This window comes from Anolis sagrei, chromosome 1, assembly GCF_037176765.1.
Source record: "Anolis sagrei isolate rAnoSag1 chromosome 1, rAnoSag1.mat, whole genome shotgun sequence".
Classification (NCBI taxonomy): Eukaryota; Metazoa; Chordata; class Lepidosauria; order Squamata; family Dactyloidae; genus Anolis; species Anolis sagrei.
This window is the reverse complement of record NC_090021.1, coordinates 193,298,015-193,323,343: the sequence shown is the minus strand read 5'-3', so window position 1 is coordinate 193,323,343 and position 25,329 is coordinate 193,298,015. Positions and strand designations below refer to the sequence as shown.

The following is a 25,329-nucleotide window of genomic DNA, read 5'->3' as shown; positions in this document are numbered from 1 at the left end:
CAATAAGGCAGTTATGAACTCAGAACCATCATAGTTACATTGGTACGCAGCAACTCCTAGCCTGACCACTCCCTCCTTATTTTCACTTCCCGGAAAGCAGCCGATGTGAGTAGGCAGGGATTTGTTCCTTCACTAATTGGAAAGCAGCTGGCCAACATGGCCACTCCCTCCCATGAGCAATCTCTGGTGGGACATCCAAAAGCAAGTTCCCTATCATAATTCCACTTTCCCCTGGAGATCACTTGTGAAAGGAGGGATGTGACATCCATCAATTGCAGCGGCTGCTCTTCAATAAGAGAGGACTAGAATTCATGGTTCATATGTATTCCTTACACTATGTAAGGATTGTGAATATGAACAAATGTGTAACTCTATGTTACAAATTTGTAATTGCCTTAGTATATTTATTGCAGTTCAGCATTTAAGTTGTATACATAATTGATCCTGTAATTACTTGGAAAAAGCAAAGGTGTATATATTAAACTTCTATGTTGGTTGTTTCAGCACAAAGGTTGCCATGGGACAATTCATAGATCACAAGGGAAAAGACTGAAGCTACAGTATTTGTCTAACTTTTCAGTTACATTACAGTTAATAAGTCATTAACATGCCTAACAAAACTACCTGAAAAACATCTTCATTGATTTTTCTATACTTTTGAAAGATGCATTTTAGATTCTAAACCCAAAGGACTGGCTGCATAAAGGATTTAGAACAATAACCGAAGGAATAGCTTTATTTAGCAATGAGCACTAAGATCTCTCTATCCTGTTGTCATGCACATCATCCATGTATTGTTGTGTTCCAGGACTCACCTGATAAGGAGGATAGTTTAACCAAACAAACCCAGGATGTGCCAAAACCAGATTTACTTAAACAAAGGACTAAAACATTGAGTCTTAACAAGGTCTGGCTAACAGAAAAGAAATACAGCACACAGCTGAGATACCACAAATTAAAGTCCCGAGTTCCAAAGATACAATCCATAGTCAAGGTTCCAAAGTCATGTCAGAAAATCAAGGTTTAAACTGAAGTTCAAAGGTACAAACCGGAATTCAAGTCCATAAATCAAGTCAGGAAGTCAGTCCAAAGTTCAGATTCAAGACTTCAAGGTATAACGAGGTCCAAAGCACGGTTTCAGAATACTGCAGAATCCAAAACTGGATTACAGGAACAAGGTCTGGGCCCAAAAATCTAACCCAGGGGTATCAGCCAAGATCCAAGACAAGAGTACCAAAGTACAACATTACTGCTACCAAACAGCATCTCTTCCATCACTTTATCCAAAGATTCTCAACTGTTTCTCATTTCAGCAGGCCTTCACAAATAATCCCTGAAGCCTGAGAAGCATTCACCAGGAAGGGAAGGTCATCTTGACCTCTTTCAAGCAGACAAGTCAGATTAACCCCTTCCAAGCACTTAGCATCAGCCGAGCCAAACCAGACAAGCTGATGGCCATTACACATATTGTATCATCAGTATACTCATAAAAGTAATGGCACTGGCTGTTGGCTTTTAAAAATCTCTTAATAAGTTCTCCTCCTTTACAGTTAAAATGTAGCTTATTTTACTAAAAAAATTGTCAATAATATAATCATATTTTCTTCAAAGGACTTATTTTGTAACTGCACACTTCTTTATTTTTTAGCGGTTTATCTATTTAATTAAAATTAATGAAATGATAAGCATTAAGGCAATAGCTTTGGCCACATGAATTATCCTTAAGCACATGATTTTTTATTATTTGCCTAAATATTTAATTTCATTTAAATTTCAGTAACCTCTTCATTTAAATATACAACTAAAATTGTAGCTACACATAAATAGAGTATCTGATGAATTGTTGAGTGATGCAGTCTAAAATTTCACAACGTATTTACAAATATGTTAGCAATATGTTTAGTGAGGATAGGTAACAGTACATACATAAAATTAATAATTATTAAGGGACAAATAAAGTATTAATATGTATGGGGTTTGCTTCGGAAAGGTACCAAATCCATCTGAACTAATTTTACAGAAATCGGGCAAAAAAATCTGAATATAGGCATTCTTTTACTATAAAATGCAATTTTCCCAGCCATGTACTGAAGTGATTTGATACTTGTTGATAGTTTTTATCTGTACATAATATTCCACTCCTACCCAACAATATGCTGTCATCTATAACTTATTTTTCAATTTTTTTGAATTTGGTACCTTTTGGAAACAAACTTCAGCATTACATCTGCTATAGGAATATTTTTAAATGTTATAAAATGTTGAAGGAGGAGCCTACCATTTCATTTTAAACAAATTTAAATGGCAGAATGAAGTCTGGATGGGGACATGAACAATACACATAGACACGCTGAAACTCACCTCATTTGAAGAGAAGGCTAAAGTGTGTGAACGCCCTGAAAGATTTGGTTCTGTCACTAACCCTGACAGATCACAACTTGGTTTGCTATGGTATGAATCATCTATGACAACTCTACTCTGCAAACAAGTAAAAATAATGCTTTGTTAACTAGTCCTTGGAATAAAAAGACATATTATTATTGAAAATGTCTAATCGTTTAGCGAATCATTTAATTAATTACACTGGTCATAGAATCACATACTATTGTCACTAAAGTTGCAGTTCGTAAGTGATTTGGTTCTTACCAAACTGGTAAATATTTTCAATGGTGAAGTTATTCCCTAGACTCCTACATGTGTCTTAGAAAAGCCTGTTTGTATTTTAGAAATTGTCATTTGAATACAATTTGAAACTCCACATTCTATTAACAATGCCAGATTTTGGGGACACTCAATTATTCAAGAGACAATTTTCACTGTTACCCCCACATTGTAGTCCCATGTATCACAAGCCATCCTGGTATGGAGAAAACTTTCAAGGCACAGAAAGTGATTTGGGGGGCTAAGGAGCAGTTACCACCACTGGAAAGCGCAGACTATAATGTATGTTCACAAAAGGGGGGTTCATACTTCAATATATAAAGGAAAATTCCTTCTTTTATTTTGGTCTTCACTATTAAATGGCTCCAGATACTTTAGAACAGTTCTGATTGCAAATCTTATGTTAGGCTGAGTCTACACTGTAGAATTAAGACTGCTTGACATCATAACTACCATGGCTCAATGCTATAGATTCATAGGACTTGCATATGAGGAGGCATTAGCACTCTTTGATAGAAAAATCTAAAAATGTTGGAAGCTACAATTCCCATTATTCCATAGCACAGAATCATGGCAGTTAAAGTGGTATCAAACTGCATAAATTTACTTTATAGATGTACCCATAGGTGTACTTCTGACCATCATAAAGCTTAATGCATGACCCATTTGTCATACTTAAATATGAACTGACTTAATCTAACTATAAAAAATTAAAATATACTACACAAATATAGTGTTTATGTTAAGCATTTGGCAACAGGCTTACTAAGAATTTGTTTTTGTTTTTACTTATAATTTAATCAATTAAATTGCATATGTACTGCTTCTGGAAGGTTCTAATCCAGGCAATGTAGAAATCTCTGGGACCATGGTCACATCAACTGCTGGCTAGGGGTCTGATGTGCACATAATGACTGAGGTGCATAAACTTATACATCCCGCACGTGCATGCAAACAGTGTCACTATTTATCTAGGGGCAGTCCTTAAACAGCTATCTTAGAAGCAAGAAAAGAAGTGTTTTTTCTCCATTGCTCAACTGAACAAGATGGGTAATCATCAATCTACCACTTTCAAGCAGGCACAGGTTGCAGTCAAAGGTAACATCATCCCTGCTTCAATCCAAAAGTCTCTGATTCAACAAATTACAGTCATAATGATTACATATTTATCTTCCTCACAAAGTCATAAAATATGTGTGTGTACACATTCGTGTACCTTCAAGTCATTTGTGACTTATGGTGTCCCCAGGAATTTCATAGAGCTTTCATAAGCGATTATTGAGATGGATTTATCAGTTCTTTCCTCTGAAATAGCCTTGCTTAGCTTCCAAAATTAGACAGGATCACATTTAGGGTATTTAGGCAAGCTAAAACAAGCTCTCTCTCATATACATCACTGTGTGTGTGTATTATATGCTACATATATTGTATATAACTATGTTTATATCATGCAATAATCTATATGATAAACGTACTCCATAACTATAAAACATCCACTTATAAAAACAACAGCGAACTGAGCTCTTGAAATCCTAAAATTATTAAAGGCCTCAAAATAAAATGCGCTAACTATTTAGCCTTACAAAGTACAGTTTCTGAAAATAGTTGAGTTCTTGCACATACTTCTGCATGTATTGAAAGGCAAGCTGATCCTTCTAGGTTAGAACACATCTTACATCTCTTGACAGCAATACATTTGTTAGAGTTCCTTGCTGCGCTTATCCCTGAACTATGAGGAAAGTCTGGAATATTTTATGAACTTCCATGTATTAACTTTTCACAAAGCCAGCCCCAAAGCCCCCCCCCCCCCCCCCAAAATTCATTATATTAAATGAATTGTTTTTAACTGTATTTTATGTTTGTGATTAGCACTAAAACAAGTGCTTGTTGTGAAGGACAGGGCACAAATGTACAAAATAAATAAATAAAGTAACTCTGTGCTGAGAAAAATGCCGATGAAATAATTCTATTAATTTCACAACATCCATCCGCTAAATTTTATTTTTTTAAAAACTTTCTGGATTTTAACTCTTGCATTAGAATGGGGAAATACGGAAGGAAATCCACTGGAAAAATGGAGATAGGTCACCAAGTACTCAGAAAAAAAATTGAATTATTTCATCCTGTGCATGTATTTCAATGGCATTCTGCAGTGGATATACATAAAAACATAAATACAAATGTAAAATTAATTCTTTAAGTCTAACCTAAACACACAGACTGTCCCAAAAATGTTAACACAATAGCTCTACAGTGTTGATTAGGAAATAGATCTCTAAAATGAAATGGGGTGTGTGTCTTATTTCAGGATTGTTGCAACACAGCTGACAATACATTTACAGTCTTTATAGTGCTTATACTCGAATGTTTCCTAAATTAAAATACTTGCATTCCATTCCACAAATTACTTTTCATGCTTTAGAAGAAATCAATTTTCTTCTAACCAGCCAGACTTCCTTAGAGCAGCTCATCACTACGAGGGACATACCACGGGACAAAAAAGAAATACTGAACTACATCCAATAACACAAAAACCAGCCAGACAAAAGACAACCAGCTCAAGCATGGCACTTATGAAATAGCCTTTGAAATGTTTTGTAAAACCAAAATTAAAGCATGAGATTTTAAAAAATGAGCAAAAATGAAAACAGCATTTGCAAAAGTGGAAGAACATTTGTCATGGTGAAAACCAATGGGTAACACCACAATAAACACAAACATTGATTTAATAAGATTTAATAGGTCTCTTAATATATTCAATCATAACTATTTACAACATAGGATACATACAGAATTCCAGATACAGCTATAAATCTATGTCATGCTACCACAAAAATGTCTTCCTTTTCTCATTGCCCCCCAAAAAACTGCTCTGAAAGGTCTTCCAGCCTGACAGAGCAGACTTTTAAGACAAGCTGGTTGGGTATTTCCCTCCCTCCCAATTCTGTTGACAATAGTAATTCAAGCAGCAGAAGTACGCACATGGATCTCAGGTAAGAAGTAATTCTGAACTTTAAAACCAGAGGAATCTTTCTAACAGCTTAACTGGAGGTATATAACAACCTTTCTTGATGGCTGCTCTCAAACCAGAAAAGATACACTCAATTGTGTCTTTCTTGCAGTAGATGATGACTTTTAAAAACAAGTCTTTAGGAGGGTATTTTAATAATGTGCTGTATTTCTTACTTTTCAATAGATAATGTTTTCAAATTCCTTTATATTGTAAAATTTTTTGTATACTCTGTATGTTTATATGGGTTTTTCTCCTTATTTGTTTTCATTTTAAAAGCTGCCTTGAGTCTTATGGTTGAGGAAAAGGAAGGGATATAAATAACAATAATGATAGTAATGGTAATAGTATATTCAAAAGGGTATTTTTTTAGTAACAGCATGCTTGCAACAGCCTCCTTGATAGGGCTGCTAAGACCATAGACACAGAATCTGAGAAGTTCTAAAGACTGACATGACTGTGGCATGACAACTGGATTAGTATTTAACACTTTTCTCTTCCACTCCAGAGGAAGAGGACAGGGTGGGTGTCCTCAAAATTCCATTCTTGAGCCAAGCTCTTTTGCTTGCAAAAATTATGCAGTCCTAAAATTGCACATATCTACTCAGTAGCATCATATTTGCCTATTCAGCCTCTAACATTTACAGTCATAAGCAATTGTGGACATTTATATAAAAAGATATGATGTTTGACCATCTATTAACAAATATGGCAAACTTTCAAGTGATGTATGTTCTGTGCCAAAGAAAGACAAAGTAAAGTACTGACAGCTTGAAATGTATACATGAGAGTACTTTAAATACTGAAACAATCAAAAAATCAACAAAAATAGAAGAAAATCAGCTACAGAAAAATTAAAAACTAAGTATGATCTACCAAAGACATATAGAAAAGACAAGACATGCAAGTACATAAAGCATCACTGGTGGACAAGGAATACATTAAACATCATTTTTGACTGCAGGCAATCTTATCTATTGCAGGAACAATAAATGAGTTTAAGAACAAAACAAAATTGAAAGCTATTTTTAAAAGTCTTGACTCTACACTTCCCTTGTCATCTAATCTGTGGTTATTTGAAAAAGGAATCTTATAGCATAGTTGTCATGAAGTAAAGATGTATATCTTTCAAACTTCTGGGAAAGTAAAAATCTCTAGCTTTCCAAAAATATTGCACCATGCTTTCTAAACAGGCTGGCTTAATAGGGAAATTTTTAAGTATTTGTCACTTCTTATGAAAAAAAAAAGAGACAAGGTCTGTCATGAAATCATTGATTTTATATCCCATATGTTATGTTCTTCATACACTGACAGCCAGCTAGTAAAGCCCTGCACCTTCATCCCAAATCAGTATGTTTTGGGAAGCTAGTTATGTTATTTTTTTTGAGAATAAACAGTTTACTGATTTCTCTTGCACATTTAGTTATTAGATTCAGCTGTGTTGTGCTTTATTCATCATAACCTGCATTTAAGAAAGAAACTGTTAAGAATCAAAGGGAAACTGAACATGCAAGTATGCTCAAATGACTGTAAACTGTGATGGCTTAGAACAAAGTATACTTTCCACACAAAAAGGTTCCTTTTCTTTAAAGAAAGCTTAGGTTCAACAAAGAACTTTCATTGGTGCAACACAGGAGAATACAATTTTCATTTATCCTTCCTTCTACTTGTAGGATGCTATGCCATCTAAAAACTAGAGATCTGAGGAATATTCTGGCCCAGCATCAGACATAGTTAGAAGAATTAGAAAAAAAAACCCCACCCAAATGCTGCCCCCTTCTCAGTGACTGGAACATGTTGTGCACAATTTAGGAACCTTGCCTTTTGGCAAAAGCAAATTATGGATCAATTCCTACATATTTAAAAAACTCAGATCTCTTGATTCTAATGTAAAAGCAAATACATTTGCTATGTGCTTTTTTCTTCACATCCTGTGGAAAATATGTGATAAGTTTTTGAAACTCTCATAGTAATTATAGTTTAAAAATCAGTAATTTTATGGGAGAATGACTAAGAAAATCACAATTGGTTTGCTTTCAGTTTGTATATATGACCCCAAAGCATTCAACTCTCGAGCAACAGTCATCATTTCCAAATGTTCAAAATTTAGAAAAAAGACTACACATACTTTGTTTCTGTTCTTCTCTTGGCTCTGTTCCAAGACGACATCATGCCCACTGTGGGAAAAGCTCAGGGTACTACTAGAACTATGTTCTTTATGACTATCTCCAAACCAAGAGAAAGGCATGCAAGTAGGAATTGGAGAGTCTGAATCTGATGCAGATAAATTGTTGGCAGAGTCTTCCAGTAGTTCTCTCGACCCCCTGAAATAATGTGAAATGTCCATAAATTATCTGTAAAAATCACAGCAGACCATTAAATATATTTTACTGTTGACCATATTTATTAGTTCATCTTGATATGCTCAGTTTTCAGAATGAAATTTAAAGCATTTAATATACAGTATTTCAAATGGGGGGATTATTGTATTTTATGTATTTCAAAAAAAAATTGAACTAGATAAAGGTTTAGTTTAAAACCTTTAAAGAAGTGGAATTGTGCCTGAAATGCCTTACTTTTTAGAATGTTGTTCCTCAACAAAACCAGAAATCATTTACATTCACATTCAGAAAAAATGTTTTAGATCTAAATCAATTTTTCAACGTGGAATGCATAGCTGAAAATGTAATATGCATTATAAATACCGGCTGTCCAGAGAGCCCCTTGTATTTTCTTTTTCTTGCTTCTTGCCTTTGCCACCAGATTTTCGTAGGCCCCTAAAATCAAGAAAATAGTTAGTCTGAACATAGCTAATTTGGAGATTTCACCAAAAAATATATCCTAAGACATTTGTGATGCACCATGAACTAATTCAGTAGTTGCCATATGTCAAATTACAAATCACCATGTTTTTCACATTGCAAAACATTCTATAGTAGAACAGAATGTAGTAAACATATAGATGCTGCAGAAAACAAGATGTGAACTCTGTATTTATGTAAGCTGCTAAACAAAACACATTTATTCTACAAGGATAGGTGCTTTCTTGGCTGTCATTAATTTAAAGACTGCGCAGCTGCAGCATTTCAGCACATCTGTGAGTTGGCTTGCTTTCTTTTAGAATACCTGGGACAGGTAGGAAAGGAACCATTATTAATGTGACAATGCAGTTTATGTGAATATTAGTTCACCTGCCTATGGTGAAAATATCCATTAATTTTATCATTATTGACAAAGATGGGCATGAACCTCTTTTTCTACATTTGTGAATATGTGTGAATGCAAATATATATATGCATGTGAATACATTGTGGATATCTTGTTATAATTATTATTTCAAATTCTAAACAAAATGATCTAGTCTCATGATACAGCTTCTCTATTTTGTCATTATGACTTTTTACATATTTCTGTACAGGTTAATACTATAAAAGTTTGTTCAGAAGGTGCCAATTTTCTATTATCTGCCATTTATAGTTTTAAAAACCTAAATACGAAGTGGCAGATAATAGAAAATTGCTGTATTCAGTTTCAGGATGAAACTTGTCCTGTATCTATTTGCAGTGTCCTTACTCTTGTTGATATGCATCTTGTGTTGCACTTTGTCCTGCATTTAGCTAGTTTTATCAGTTTATTAATCTGTTTGCAGTTGTGCATCTTTTACTGCTGAGCCAATGGGGTCTTTGGGCTGTAATAAAGTTTTGATTGACTGAAATATCAAGTTTACTAAAAGTCTCTTGTGGCACAATGCAAATTATGAAACTTTATTACAAAGATCCATTGCACAGTTACAGTGGTATTTTCAGTTTTAATTTGGTCATACACAACTATCCCCAAATGCCAATAATTCAGAAAATCATATAGCTCACTTTGTTATATTGCAAAACTGCAGTTCAGTCACTATAACACTAACCAAAAGCCTACCCAAAATCTGGAAAACGCCTTTTGGACTTCGCCACCAAAGCACCTTCACTTAATTCAGTCTTTTCTTCGAGTTTTTTGTCATCTGTGTTGAATAACAATATTGATATAAGACAAACACATTTCCCACTTCAAGAAAATACAAAGTTTAAGAATCATATGTATGTAAATTGAACAGAAACTGCATTAAATTAGCAAACATTTAAAAATACATATTACTTTGTTTCACTGAGTTGAGAGAAGATTAACAAAAGGGACACTGACCTGGCAAATGCAGATACAAAATCTATTTCCGTCACATTAAATTTAATGTGACATTTCACAGTGCATTAGAAAAAATGTCCTGTGAAATCTTCACATTAGAAAAAATAACATGTGTGTATAAGTACTTTGACAATTATTTAACTTAATCTCATAAGGCAAGACTAATACTTGCTTCCTTTAATGCATGAACAGGGGATTTTCTGTGCATTAATAATCTTTATATTCACTCGTACATGGAAGAATTCATAGCTAAGAAATACTGCATACTGCAGTAGACAGAGTTGTGTGACTTCTGCTTGTTAGGAGAATGCAACTGCTTTTTATGTATTTTAAAGGGATTGCTCAGTTGATCTTGATACCAAGGAGGTGACTGCATGCTGCCTATTTGCAATCAAGATGTGAAAACCTGAAGGAAAAGCACAAAAATCCTGGAGGAAACCTTTATTCAGATATTTTCTCCTGAAGGTCTTTTCTCCAATAAAAATGAGACCGGTGGGGAGATGGACTATGGAATTATTTTTAGAATGATGAATAAAATGTTTAAGGTGTTTATATATTTACTTTTCACCCCGATTATTTATTTTAAAATGTATATGCAAGACCATGCACACTACACATTGTACAATATATCATGGCAACTTCTGCTTTTTGTTTTCTTGCCTCAGTTCATGTTATGGATGTGAATGCCTTATGCCAACTCAGCACTATGGAGTACGCAAAATATTTTTTCTTGTTTTATTGGTATCGGTAGTTTCTTCTGCTTTTATTGCTTTTCAGAGAGGGTGCTTTTCATAAAACTGGCAAAGGCATAGACGTTCCTTTTAGTTCAACTGTTTCATACAATACAGGATCTTATAGCTTCATTTGCAACGTATGTAAAAAAGTAAAGAAGGACATTCAACTTGTAACTGTTTTCTGAATAAAGTTCGAATGTTAACCAATCATGCTGCAATTCTACCAGTACCACGCCCATGCAACTTTTTTGAAAGGAATGTTGGAACAATAAGCCAAGATTGTTAAAAGCTTTAAAACAATGTTTTTCAAGTTACCTTTGTTCATTTTTCCTTTTCCTTTTGATTCTCTGGACTTTACATTTCGACAGTATCCTGAAGGAGAATTTGGAGTGGTATCATCATTTGGGGCTGGCTGAGTTACTCCAGAACTACTCTCCGTGTGTGGCTTATAAATAGGAGAAGAGTGTACAGAAATTGACGGACTTGATTCTAACAAGCTCTCAGTAGTTTCGGCACACTCATGTTTATCAGTGCTCTGATCTACATCACTCTGCTGTGATGAAGTGATCTTCTCTGTCACCAATGAAGAACCAATTGCAACAGCTTCTTCTATCTCATCATTTTTATCCTCCAAACTCTGAAAACAAGTTAAAAAGCAACATTTAATGTCAATTTTAAATAATATGTAACACAAGATTCTGAATGGCCACATTTTCTAGTATGCATTTTTTTCATTTAATGACACAATCACCTTAAGTCTGTCATGGCTGCCTTCAACTGAGCTCAGATTGTTATCTACTGGAATGAGTTCTTTTCTGTCACAGCACCCTACTATTAAATGTTATTTCAGAAATATTTACTCTGTGTTGACTCTTTCTTTGTGACATCAAATTATCTCTGTCTTCCATATAAGAGTGATAAGAGTACACCCCCTCAATGGATTGTCACCTTGTTGTGGTGACGGGACTTGCGTATTCCAATGAACCTGTGGACATAACCATCAAAGTCATGTACTGCTAGGAGGGGCCATAGGGGAGGTTCCAGACCAAGCACAATCCGAAGACCTCAATGGCAGATCAGATGGAAGACAACATGGTACATGTTACGACTGTGAAGGCAGAATAAGGCTGTAATGGATTAAGAAGGACCGTGGTCATGTTAACCATGCCACTGGTTGGGACCCTCATTTTGTGCAGATTTTATGTTCATTGGCTGTGCACCGACCTGCACACACACAAAAAGCTCATGCACAGGAGTCCTCCAAGAAAAATAAAACCAAACCAACTAAAGTCCCATGGCAATCAGTAAGTGGCAATGGGGATAGGACTACGAAATCTGGAAGCCCTTAGTCATAGACTTGCACATGGGCGTTGAGTAGTCTAGCAGCTGTATCTACAACTGAGCAGTCCTTTTTAGGACCCACTCTGCTCTAAACATAGTCTGCCTCTCTTATCCCTTATTACTACTGTCTCTAGAAGTGTCACCACCATGCATCCAAAAGAGTAAAATGAACTTTGGAACATGGAACATACGGACACCGTTGGACAACCCAGACAGTGGATGCCCTGAATGCAAGACCGCTATAATTGCAAGGGAGCTGGGATGCTTTAACATTGACATACTCATAGCAGCATTTCAGGAGATCCGGAGAGCAGGAGAGGGACAGCTAAAGGAAGAAAAAGGAGGCTACACCTTCTTCTGGAAAGGACTGCCTGAAGAAGAATGAAGAATACATGGAGTCGGCTTCACTATCAGAAATGACCTTGTGAAGCACCTATCGGCATTAACGAACAACTCTCAACCCTCCGAATTAACCTTGCCAAAAACCAAAATGCAAGCATCATAAGTGGCTATGCACCAACACTAGATGCTGATGCAGACAGCAAGGAAAAAAATTACTGTCAGCTGGACACCATCTTATCAAAGATACCTAAGGAGGAAAAATAATCCCGTGGGGGATTTTAACACAAGAGTTGAATGAGACTTCAACCTGTAGCCAGTGACCATAGAAAAAGACGGTTTTGGAAACAGCAACTCGAATGGCATCCTGCTTCTTACCAAATGTGCGGAACACAACCTTGTCATCACCAACATGCTCTTCTGCCAGAAAAACAAGCTCAAGACATCATGGAAGCACCCCAGGTCAAAGCACCTCTTAGACTATGTAATTACCTGTGCCCGAAACCAATGTGATGTGCTTCTCACAAAAGCCATGACAGGTGCTGATGACTGCTGGACAGATTACAAGTTAATCGAATCCATGATGGCCATCAAGATTGCCCCCAAACACAGATTCCAAGGAAAAAAGACGAGGTGAAAAATGAACATCCAGGCCCTTCAAGAGCCCTCCAAACAAGCCCTTCTCTAAACAATACTCAAGGATCATCTATTCATGGAACACCCTGAAAATGTGGAGGAACATTGCAATAAACTTAAGACCTCCATCATCACAGCCTGCAAAGAAACTATTGGATATCAAACATAGAAACATCAAGACTGCTTTGATGAAAATGGTAAGAAGATTCAACGGCTAATCGATTAGAAAAGGAAAGCCTGCCAAGTATGGCAGAGAGACAGTGAATGTGCTGCTAAGAAAAAGATCTATGCTAGCACAAAAGCGGAGGTCCAAAGAAGGATCAGAGAACTCAAGAACATCTGGTGGACAAAAAAGGCTGAAGAAATCCAACACTTCGCAGATGTCCATGATGCTCAGGGATTTTTTAAAGCCACAAAGGTCATCCAAAGAGATCATGGTATACACCCCTACGCTCATGAGATGGAACCATACTTCTGAAGGACAAAAGATCAATTGCACTATCTTGGAAAGAGCACTACCGTAACATTCTGAACCACAGCTCCAAAGAGGCCAAAGAGGTTATCTTGCAACAAACTAGGGATGAGCTTGCAGCACTGTCTAGTTTGAAGTCAGCAATGCTATAAGCCAACAAAAAACAAAAACAAAACAAAGCCAGCTGGCCTGATGAGATCCCTGCTGAAGTCTTTAAAGAAGGTGGACCTGAACTGACACAACACCTTTACCAGTTTATTGAAAAAGTATGGGTGACCGAGAAAATCCCAGCAGACTACAAGGATGCTACCATCATCACCCTTTTCAAAAAGCAGGAAAGAACAGACTATGGAAACTATCGCGGTATCTCCCTTCTAACCTCTGCTGGGAAAATCCTCTCAAGAATCCTTGCAAATCGCCTTCTACCTGTCTCAGAAGACACACTCCCAGAATCCCAGAACGGCTTCTGCCCCTCGAGAGGAACAATAGACATGATCTTCACTGCACGACAGAAACAAGAAAAATGCAGTGAACAAAATCAACCTCTGTACATTGCATTCATTAACCCCACAAAGGCATTTGACACAGTGAACCGTGGTACTCTCCAAAATATTGGATGCCCTGACAAAATTGTGAACTTCCTGCAGTTCCTCCACGATGATATGATGGTAACAGTCTTGGACAGCAGTGGCTCCCAAAGTGACCAATTTAAGGTGGAATCAGGTGTCAGACAGGGATGTGTTATTGCCCTAACCTTATTTTCCATCTTCATCATTATGATACTTGATCTTGTTGATGGGAAGCTTCCCACTGGCATGAAAATCACCTATTACACAGATGGCAAACTATTTAACCTCAGCTGACTGAAAGCCAAAACCACTCTAAACACCTTTGCAGAAGCAGACGAGAAGCTCGGCCTCTCACTGAACACTGAGAAAACCAAAGTGCTCGTTTAGCAGTCACCATCCAATCCCTTGCAATGCCAGAAGTACAGCTTAATGGTGAAACATTAGAAATAGTGGCAATTTCTGCTACCTTGGCAGCCACCTCTACACAAAAATCAACATTGATATGAAATACAACACTGCCTGAGCTCTGAGAGCGCAGCATTTTTCCAAATGAAGCAGAGTTTGAAGATCAGGACATCCATAGGGATACCAAGGTGCTTGTTTAGAAAGCTATTGTCCTCCCAATCCTGTTATATGCCTGCAAAACATGGATTGTCTACAGACGTCTCCTCAACTTCTGGAACAATTCCATCAGCGTTGACTCTGAAAAATCCTGCAAATTTCTTGGAAAGACAGGCGGACAAATCTCAGCATACTGAAAGAAGCAAAGAACACCAGCATTGAAGCAATACTCATCTGCCATCAAATCCGCTGAACTGGTCACATTGTCCAAATGCCCAATCACCAACTCCCAAAGTTACTGTACTCCCAACTCAAGAACGGAAAACGTAATGTTGGTGGACAGGAAAAAAATATTTAAAAATGGGCTTAAAGCAAACTTTAAAAATTGTGGCATAGACACTGAAAACTAGGAATCCCTGGCCCTTGAGCTCTATAATCTTAGGTCAGCTGTGACCAGCAATGCTGTGGAATTTGAAGGGGCTCTAATGGGGGTGGGGGTGTGAAAGGGAGAAGCGTGCCAAGAGGAAGGTGCGTCAAGTCAACCCTGACTGAGACCACATTCCACCTGGAAACTGATGCCCTCACTGTGAAAGAACACGCAGATCAAGAATAGGGCTCTGCAGCCACCTATGTATCCACCGCCAAAACACAACACTTGGACATCTATCATACTCAAACAATGAGGGATCGCCTAAGTAAGTAAGTAAGTAAGTGTACAGGAATGTCATTTCATGTGTTTTAAAATACCAATTTGGCTTCTTTTTCTTTATTAGTAAGTAAAGAAGCTTGTTATTTACTTTTTAATTGTTCACATTGCGTATTTAACATTCCATACAGAATGTATCCAAAAAGCAAACTTCCAAGTAGGAAAGATGACTTTATTAAGCATTTCTTCCATGACTCAGTGCAGTCATCTTTCTCATTTAGGTTTTTTTTTTTTGTCATGTCAGGAGCGACTTGAGAAACTGCAAGTCACTTCTGTTGTGAGAGAATTGGCCGTCTGCAAGGACGTTGCCCAGGGGATGCCCAGATGATTTGATGTTTTATCATCCTTGTGGGAGGCTTCTCTCATGTCACCGCATGAGGAGCTGGAGCTTATAGAGGGAGCTCATCCACCTCTCCCCGGATTCGAACCTGCGACCTGTTGGTCTTCAGTCCTGCTGGCACAGGGGTTTAACCCACTGCGCCACCGGGGGCTCTCTCATTCAGGTTATTTGTGTTCTAAGAATGAGAGTTCTTCCACAGAATTATAGTAGATAAAACTAAGTTCTACTGAATTCTATCCTTATAACAGTCTTGGATATCCCATTTCCCTTTAAATTCATTTGTATTCAAGGGACTTAACAAAAAAGAGTTCTTGTCAAAGTCTTCCAGAGAACTAGCACTTCAGATCTATTTGCATTTAGAGTAAGGTTAATGCAACCAAGTAATGCTTAATAATTAACGAAATTCACTTGTTTATTTGAAAGCCTAGAAGAATAAAGGGAATGCTAGATCTTATGAGATTTCCATCAGAAATGTTGAGTGTTTGATCTCATGAATACATGGACAAAGTATCAAATGGTAGCTGTACAATATTTTACTAAATAAAAAATGAAGTTAACATTGTACCTGTGAATGTATATCTTTTTGTCCAGCTCCAAGAGACTCTTTTAGCTTTGACCGAGAAGGTGGCTGGCGTTTTACTTTCAATGCAAGCTGAGCTTTTGCTTTATGGGCACTGGTGTCTAACCTCGGTGTGTCTCCAACACAGGTATCAAAATCTGTAACAAATTCAAATTTATCTTAGAAAGAATACACCAGGAGTGAAATAATTCTCACCCATTCTTCTGTCAACAAATTACTTAATGTTCTTTCAAGAATTAAAATTTAGTTTTAAGTAACTCAACTAAAACTTTGTGAATGTAATGACAAAGGGTTTAATTGCTTTTTAATGTTATACTCATATTTTAATGTATTTACACTGTGACTCTCACTAGTCCCTATCAACCAAACGAATGGCAAAGGACGATGAGAACTGAAGTCCAGCATAATATCCAATCCCAGCTTTGTGGTGTTCTAAATGCTGCAGAAAATTCTGCAATTCTGCATAATTATTTCCCCACTGCTATCCAGATTACAAAAACATATGTATTTCTGTTTGTTAGCTTTAATGTTGAAGCTTTAAAATGAAAAAGTAGCTAGGAAGATTGAATTCTTTTCAAACAAAACACATAAGTGATTAAGAAATAATGAGATTGTTCAAAAACTTTTACTTACCAGAAAAATCTAATTTTTCCACTGATGACTCCATTTCCAGAACATTATCTTTAACTTCAAAACATTCTGTCAGTTTTTCAGGATTTTGTGTGTCAGTTTCTAACAAAATGCTATTTCCAAACATATAAGGGAGTTTCTCATATATTTTTAATTTGTCTTCAAGTTCTGTAATCTGAAATATTACAATACAATTTCAAAAACAAGACGAACTTTATCAACATTATAAAACACTATGTTTAAGAAAGCTGCCTTACCTTCTCTTGCATTACTTTGAGTTGATTTGCATGTTCTTGGTTTCTCTCTTCAAGAATCATTTTATGGTCGTCTTCTTTTTTCATGAGTTCTACTTCTCTATTTGGGAAGAGGCAAAACATATTTTGTAATATTAAACATTTCCATCTGAAAAAAGAAATGTATTGGGGGAAAGAAACCCCTCTTTTATTAAACAAAGCTCAGCAATTTGTAAGCTTAAATAATGCTTCCCATTCTACTTATATTAAGGCCTTAAATAAATTCCCTGTTGTAAATACGCCTGAATGCGTTTAATTTCCTTGTGTATACAGCCAGTGGCAAGTCTTCAGTGATCAACCTGTTGAGAAACTCTGCTGTGGATTTTGCTTATATGTATTAAATTAAAACATATATAAATTGGATTCATCTCTATATGGCAAGGGAGTGTAGAGTTAAAATCAACTCTTAAAAACCTAAAACTAAAGAAGAGTTTCTAAGTCAGCTTTAAGAAAGACACACAAAGAGCACGGTCTCACTGGGAAGCTATAGCACATGAACTACGATGGCTAGGAGTGCATCTACACTGTAGAATTAATGCAGTTTGACACTACTTTAACTGCCATGGCTCAGTGCCTTGGAATCATGGGGGCTGTGGTTTTAAAAGGTCTTTAGCCTTCTTTGCAAAACATTTTTGCTAGTGTTTCACAAATTCATAACAGCATAGACACACCCTTGATTTTCCCCGTCTAGGAGACACTGTAATTGGAAAGACCAACCGAAGTGGTCCTGGTCACTCAAAAAAGTCTGGGACTCCAGTCACATCCAGCACATTAAATCATCAAGGCTCCAGTGTAACACCTTCTCATCCCCAGGAACTACTTAAATAAGACCAAGTGCAGTTGATAATCTCACCCAAAGAGTATGTGTAAATATTAAGCATCAGAGGATAAAACTGAAGCCTGTGATATCTTATAGCTATAGAACTGAACAAGAGTCCTCTAGTGACATTCTCTGAAACTGATCCTACAGGTGAAGTAGACAGAAATAGATCAATTTGTTTCTCCATGAATACAGAGCTGTCAAGCCATTATATACATAAAAGGGGGATATAGCTCTGGATACAAGGGAGCTCCCTTTTCAGGAGATGACACGCTAAAGATTTTTTCATAGTAGCAAGCATCTCTATCTGACATATTGAGGCATTTACAATCATGGGTCAACCTGGTGAGATGGACTGACTGAAGCATCTTGTCAGTATCATGAGTCCTCAGGCAACTGCAACTATTTCAAAAACTTTTGACCAGATAGAGCACTAGAAATTTCCAAAGACTGTGGTAACTGGGAGGGTTTTCCTTTAAAATCCCATCAGCACCATCATTGGAAAGAGAAGATGTCTTTCTACAGACTTAAAATACTCATAATCTTTTTCTCATTATCATTCTTTCCCCCTTCTGTTTCTCTCTGAAGATTCCTCAATGTCCTCGCTTATTGTTACTAGTTTTTACTGTTTCAATAATAGTGAATTAAAAAGTTTATTTTTCTCTTTCCTTTCCTTATTCCCTGGTGCTTAAAATGAAAGACACCATCTGCCTGCAGCTGTCATAATCTAGGTAATAAATGATGAAATAAACTTTTTTGTTGTGTCTTGAAATATATTTTTTTTGTCGTGTCAGGAGCAACTTGAGAAACTGTCTTGAAAATTAATAGCCTATTACAACAATATGCATTTGAGGAATACTGTGTCCAATTCTGGGCACCACAACTGAAGAGAGATATTGACAAGCTGGAATGTGCCCAGAAGAGAGTGACTAAAATGATCAAGGGTCTGGAGCCCTATGAGGAGCAGCTAAAAGAGCTGGGCATGTTTAGCCTGCAGAAGAGAAGAATGAGAGGAGACATGATAGCCATGTATAAATGTGAGGGGAAGTCATAGGGAGGAGGGAACATGCTTGTTTTCTGCTGCCCTGGAGACTAGGACGTGGAGCAATGGCTTCAAACTACAGGAAAGGAGATTCCACCTAAACATTAGGAAGTACTTCCTAACTGTGAGAGCTGTTCAGCAGTGGAACTCTCTACCTTGAAGTAGGCTCCTTCTATGGAGGCGTTTAAACAGAGTCTGGATGGCCATCTGTTGGGGGTGCTTTGAATGCTATTGTCCTGCTTCTTGGAAGGGGGTTGGACTGGATGGCCCACAAAGTCTCTTCCAACTCTATGATTCTATGAGTGAATCTTTATAGTACTAGTTTGATATTAACAGGAATGCAAAATTTCAAGAGAGATGCTGCCAAGGATGTTTTCTGATACCACCAATTGTTTAAAATTTGCTTTCCCTCTCTTTTCATCATCTCATATGATGGATTCAATACATTTTATATTTTTCAGATCACTACATCATACAAAATGATGTACTGATCATTTTTGTTACTATGTTCGCACATCAAGGTGCTAGGATCCAACATATATGCATAGTATGCATACAGTATATACAAGAAATGACAATACAGATTTGCATGATCTTCCAAAAGAAAATGATAATGAACTCACTTCTGCTGATATTCTTTGAGCAATTTCTTGGCTTTGTTGTATTTTTTCTCCAGGGCATCATACTGTTCTTGAGTTTCTTTAAGATGCTCATTTACTGTTTTACATAAGCTTTGCGCTTCTAACCAATAAGTTTCCAACTTCTTAATTTTTTCTTTGTTCTCATCTAATGTTTCCTGGAGCTGTGATTTACTTAATTCCCATTCATTCTTTTCAGCTTCAGAAGCTTTTAACTTTTAAAAAAACAATTAATCAGAATATTAAGTATGCTACAATTGTTGCTCACACCAATTCATAAACATAACTCTTAAAGTCAACCTCATTTTTTCCATTATAGAGTAAAATAAAAAACATATCCAGCAAATATATCTTAGTTAATATTCTCTCAAAATACAAATGTTAATGACAACAATGGAATAGTAACTGTATATTCTAGAAACCCATCTCAATCAAAGCTGTGTATGATAACTCATTTTGTAATAAATCTCACTTCAGTTTTAATCTCCAGCTAGATTTTTTAAAACCTGATAACTAATCTAAAATTCAGACTTCATTCATTAGTATGGGAAGCACTTTTCAAGTTCCTTATAATATCAAAGGTCAATTTAAGTGTTATGCTAATTTATTTTACAAGCAAAATATCTAGATTTTTATTGCTACTGAATATATCACCTTAATTTTTTTTTTGCTGGCACAATTTTAAGGATTATATTTGAGACATGGAAACTGCATTTATACTCAGCCTTTATTTACATAAAGAGGCAACAGAATTCTAGACAATTTCTATATCTTATGTCTGAGTAGCTTTTAAAGACATTTTAAACATGCAAAGAAACATACATTCTATTAGATATTTGGCAAAATATTAGTAACCTCTGTACATGCTGAATACTTTGCTAAACCTCTGATTAGTAGGTACTTTTAAAAAGTACTGTGGAAAACAATATCTCAGATAAAGTAATTTGTTTATTGCAAAGTTTAAGACAAAGTAACCCTTTTGTGGCTTGCATCAAACAATTCTATTAATGCATTATCTTTTAGTAACACAAAAACAGAGATCCAGACTTCCTGAATGTGGGGTAGAAGAGGATCACAGTGAGGAATGGCACCTCCCTTTCCTTTTCTGGCAAACAGAGTGTACTGAAAGAAGTACCTCTCATATTGTAATGGAAAACCCGCTTTCAATGCAGAGACAGAACAGGAGTTTCTGCAGAAAGGCCTTCTTTAACCAGAGATAAGAAATCAGAAGGCACCACACAGTTCTGTCCTAGGAATAATGGACAAAGGACAGAAGGTGCTCCTTCCACAAAGAACACATTGTCTTTCTTACAAAATGGGAAATGGGAGCAGAGATCAATGTGCTGAAGGGACATGAGGAAAACGAAAAACTACCTCCATTTATCTAACCCATTTATCCTATTCACTTGGATATGTCTGAATAAACTGGCTTGTCTGGATTTCAAACTTTTACTATCTGAAAAATTTCTACAAACACATGATGGCCTCAATTCAACATATTTTCAGCTTGTCATATATATCTGTATGCATGTCTATTGGTATACCAAAGCATTTATCCTCCTCACAGCTTACTATGAGGCTCCTGAAGCTACTCCACAAGGCCTTACTGTTCTTCGTGCCAAGCAGGTAGTATTACAGAAGTGCCGCGCTATCTCCCAATAGTCAACTTATGCAATGTATTTTACAACACTGGATGGCCACGGTGGCTCTGGTTATGGGACTGTAACCAGATAGTTCTCTGATCCTGCCTGCTCTCAAAGAACTGAATGGCACCTTCAGACATTTTACAGGAACTTTGGGGTGAAGGCTCGGGATGCTATGGAGGAAAGGAATACAAATTTCTACAGCACTAGAAAATGACTTAGGGACATTTATGCAAAAATATTAAATTCTTAGAAACCTACCTTCTCTTTAAGTTGGTTAACTTCAGCAGTTGTAACTGCATGTTTTAACTGAAGCTAAAAAAGATACAAAATATTGCTGAATGGGATAAAATGGTAATCACTTGAAACATTTTGAGACTTGTCATTATGTCTTTTGAAAACCTTTCTAGCACTTATTTGTGCAACAAAGACATAAAATAATGTGAGTTTTTACATTGAAGATATTTCTTAAATTCAAGAGGCCTATACTGAAGTTTTAGCAATAAAGCATGGTAAACCAAAAACCAAGTTATTCCACATACAAATATTTGTTTCAGCTTTCATAAACACTAGAATGTAAATGGTTATGAAAAGGTCAACACTTATTTTTATTAGCAATTATTTTGGAGCAAATGACACACTACTAATTGTTTCCAAAAATTCAGTTTGAGTGCTGTTCCAATACAGCCAAGACAAAAAACAAAAACAACCAGAAAGACCATGAATGTAAACAGAAACACTCATATGAATTAGCATTGTTTTTATTCCAATTCAAATCTGTTTGTACTTGTTTAACTGATATCCCAGAAGTCAACTGAATGAAGATGCTCATAATGAATGTTAATGTTGTGTGCTTTCAAATCATTTCTGACTTATGGCAACCCTAAAGTGATTCTAATACAGGATTTTATTGGCAGATTTTGTTCAGAGGTTTGCTTTTGCCTTTCTCTGGGACTGAAAGGATTTGACTTGCCCATAGTCACCTAATGGGTTTTCATGGCTGGTGGGGATTCGAATTCTGGTCTCTAAGTGTCCTAGTCCAACACTCAACCATCACACCACTTTGGTGTATCGGAAGAAATCTGCAGGTTTAGCAGAAGAAACTGCTAAAACCTATGCTAACATTCATGAAAACAATCATTTCAGGAATGTTTTGCTCAGACTGCTTCTCAGAAAGAAATGGCATAAGATGTAAGCATAAACTTATTATCATTAATCTATTAACAATACAATTACTGCCACGATAGAATAACTAGTAAAAAATAAGTAATGTATAGAGTCCAACATAAGCAATATTCTATTTATCTTTTTACCAAATAGCAGAAAGTGGACTGTACCTCTTTGAATTTTAGCATAAATTGACTGGAATCCATATCTAATGGTAAACTAATGTCTTCATTTTCAGGAAGGTAAAACACTTCCACAGATTTTCCATGTATATGTGATTCAAATGAATCTTCATCTTCATCATAATCATCGTCCTGTAAAGGAATCAAACACGATTTTACAGAAGATAAATATTACCTTTTACCACTGATGTAAAATGGCTACCAGAATACAGAAAATAAAGCAATAACATTATTACTGTATGTGTGCATTTTATAAATTTATTAATGTTTTGGTTCAATTTTAAATCTTTGGTTTTTTAGCATTTTTATCCAGCACCTTTATTGGGGAAAAGAAAGGACAAAAAAGAATGCAATCATATTTTATTGAAGTCCTTAGCTAGTTTATCTCATTACGATAATATGTTCAATCTCTGATTACCAAATCATGTGTAAGAGGAGTATTCTGGTACAGCCAACCTAAATGCTCCCACTTTGCTCCTTCTTTTCAGCGAGAAAGCAGATCAGGGAACTGAAATTAAGCCAAGATACTCACTGCATCTAAACCAAATATTATTTTATTTTATTTACAGTATTGATATACTGTGCCTTTTTCACCCCTCGGGGGGCTCAAGGTGGTCTTCAGCATTTTAATGGCAATAATTCAATGCCAACATACATGTAAAAAAATCATAATAACTAAACAGTAAACATATCACTAAGAATATGAATTAAAATAATTAAAACCATTAAACATAAGGCATAAATAACATTTAAACATTAAGGCAAAGCATTAAAACATCCTAGTATAAATATAAAAATCACATGATCCCAAATTGTAAACCGTAGCCATAAATTGGTTTAAGAAAGTTGTCCTTATAAGACAACATTCATAAACCAATTTTAGATTAGGAGACTTTGGGAAAAGTGCACTAACATGCTACTCACAGGAATTAAGTTTGTTAAACCTGGCTTATATCTTAAGGTGACATTAATTCTGCACTTCACATTTTAAAATAGCCTGGAAAAACCTGGCTAGCTGGCCTATTAAAAGAAAAACACCTTGTTAGAAGTATGAATGCCCAACAACATTTTGCAGAAGGTCCAACATACATACAATATTAATGCAGTGTTACATTTTAATTTATACCTGTTCTGTATCATCTTGGGCATATTGCTGCTCATATAGACATCTTTCTTGTTCCAGTGTTTCACTGATAAGACGTGCAACTTCACTTTGAGTTCCTGGTTTTTCTCTGCCAATCAGAAACCTAAAGAAAACAATTGCCTGTCAATAATTTCATACAAAAAGGTTTCCTGTTCTCCAATAGGACCTCCAACAGGAAATAATGTATTATTTCTCTTCAGGACTGTTTAGTTATTTTATAAAGATGCACATACCTGACTGTGCCTTTTGTATTTTTTAGTACAGTTGCAGCAAAAAACTGGGTAACTCCTACAAGACTTATGTCATCAACCTCAACAATCTGATCATTTACTTGGATTCTGCAAGGCAAAAAACACAAGGAACTTAAGCTCAACAGAGAAGAAATGCCAAAAAAAAAAAAAGAAAGAAAAGAAAAGAAAGTGATTTTCTATTTTATAATTTTAAATAGATGTTGCTTAGCTAGGAAGTCTGCACATATTCAAGACGTTAAAATCTCACAGACATAAATGGGACCAAAATAGTCTGATTGTACATATATCTACTGTCTTGCAGGAGAAACGTGATATATTTGTTTAGGATTAAATCCCACTGAAATTGATGGGCTTACTTATATAAATGGTCATGTGAGTATACTTAAGCACTCTGTGTCAGAAGCAGTAATAGCAGTGATGGGAATGAGGTGGCCCTCCAGACTCTGCTACAGTCCTCACAGCATTCTTAACCATAGGCTATGTTGGGAACAACATTTGAAGAGTTACATGATTCCGATCTCGGATTAAAGCTATTTCTAATGTGGATAATAATTTTTATGTAAGTTGTTCATTTATTGCTATTTTCACTACATCTTTATATTAGTTAGCTATGCCTCCTACAAGCTAACTGATGGACCTATTAAAGTGTCTTTCTTTTGATGCCTCTTCATGGCATCAGATTAAAAGCAATTGTCAGATCTGCATAGCCATTAGCCAGAATGGATGGTTTGATCCATTCCATACTGTGCATATAGAGATGATAACTCTGAGATACCCTAGGTTTTGGATGCTAGATGCTGAACAGCATGGTAGCCTACTGTATAACAGTTTATAGATGCTTGCTAGAAGTAATATTTACCTATCCAGAACAGGGCAACTGTAAAACTAGCACTGTGGGATGTTTAAAGAATGGGATGGTCATGCCTCCTCTATTTACAGTTTAGTATAGTCCCTAATAGCTGTTTCTGAGTGTTGGGAAGCTTTTTAAAATACATTTGACACAGTTGTTTGGACAGAGAAATCAGAAATACTCAAATTTTTCATGAATGACAATGTTTTCCATTTACACTAAGGCTTCACTGAATCCAAGTCCATGTTTTGTACTCTTTTCCTCTCCTGCCTTCTATGCCCTACATTTGGACAAGCATCACCTGGTTTAACAAGCCAAGATATACACTAGCGTAAAACATTCCTCTTTTTGCGTGATTTTGTGTAAATTGACAAACAAACCAGAAGGCATTACTTTTATTGTATAAGCAGTCCTCAAGTTACAAACATCAGACTTACAAATGACTCGTAGTTACAACTGGGGTGAGACAACAGAAGGTGAAAGAAATCTACTCTTAGGAAGGGAAATTTGGTCCTGAAAGAGTTATCATGGGGAA

At 36.1% G+C, this 25,329-nt stretch overlaps 1 protein-coding gene across 2 annotated transcripts in view; it reads right to left on the bottom strand.

Annotated features, from left to right (window-relative positions):
• Nucleotides 1-25,329, bottom strand: part of LOC132776949 (neurabin-2-like) — a 47,918-nt gene that overhangs the window by 7,288 nt on the left and 15,301 nt on the right. The window contains exons 5-17 of one of the 2 annotated variants that reach the window (XM_060779146.2): nt 23,927-24,031; nt 23,676-23,796; nt 22,538-22,681; nt 21,462-21,515; nt 19,543-19,772; nt 17,022-17,118; nt 16,768-16,939; nt 16,120-16,271; nt 10,906-11,227; nt 9,596-9,677; nt 8,377-8,448; nt 7,800-7,995; nt 2,362-2,478 (exon numbers count right to left, since the gene is read on the bottom strand). In XM_060779146.2, coding sequence (XP_060635129.2) covers nt 2,362-2,478; nt 7,800-7,995; nt 8,377-8,448; nt 9,596-9,677; nt 10,906-11,227; nt 16,120-16,271; nt 16,768-16,939; nt 17,022-17,118; nt 19,543-19,772; nt 21,462-21,515; nt 22,538-22,681; nt 23,676-23,796; nt 23,927-24,031 — 1,864 coding nt within the window. The remainder of the gene's footprint in view (nt 1-2,361; nt 2,479-7,799; nt 7,996-8,376; nt 8,449-9,595; nt 9,678-10,905; nt 11,228-16,119; nt 16,272-16,767; nt 16,940-17,021; nt 17,119-19,542; nt 19,773-21,461; nt 21,516-22,537; nt 22,682-23,675; nt 23,797-23,926; nt 24,032-25,329) is intronic. The other variant, XM_060779154.2, reaches the window with a different exon arrangement.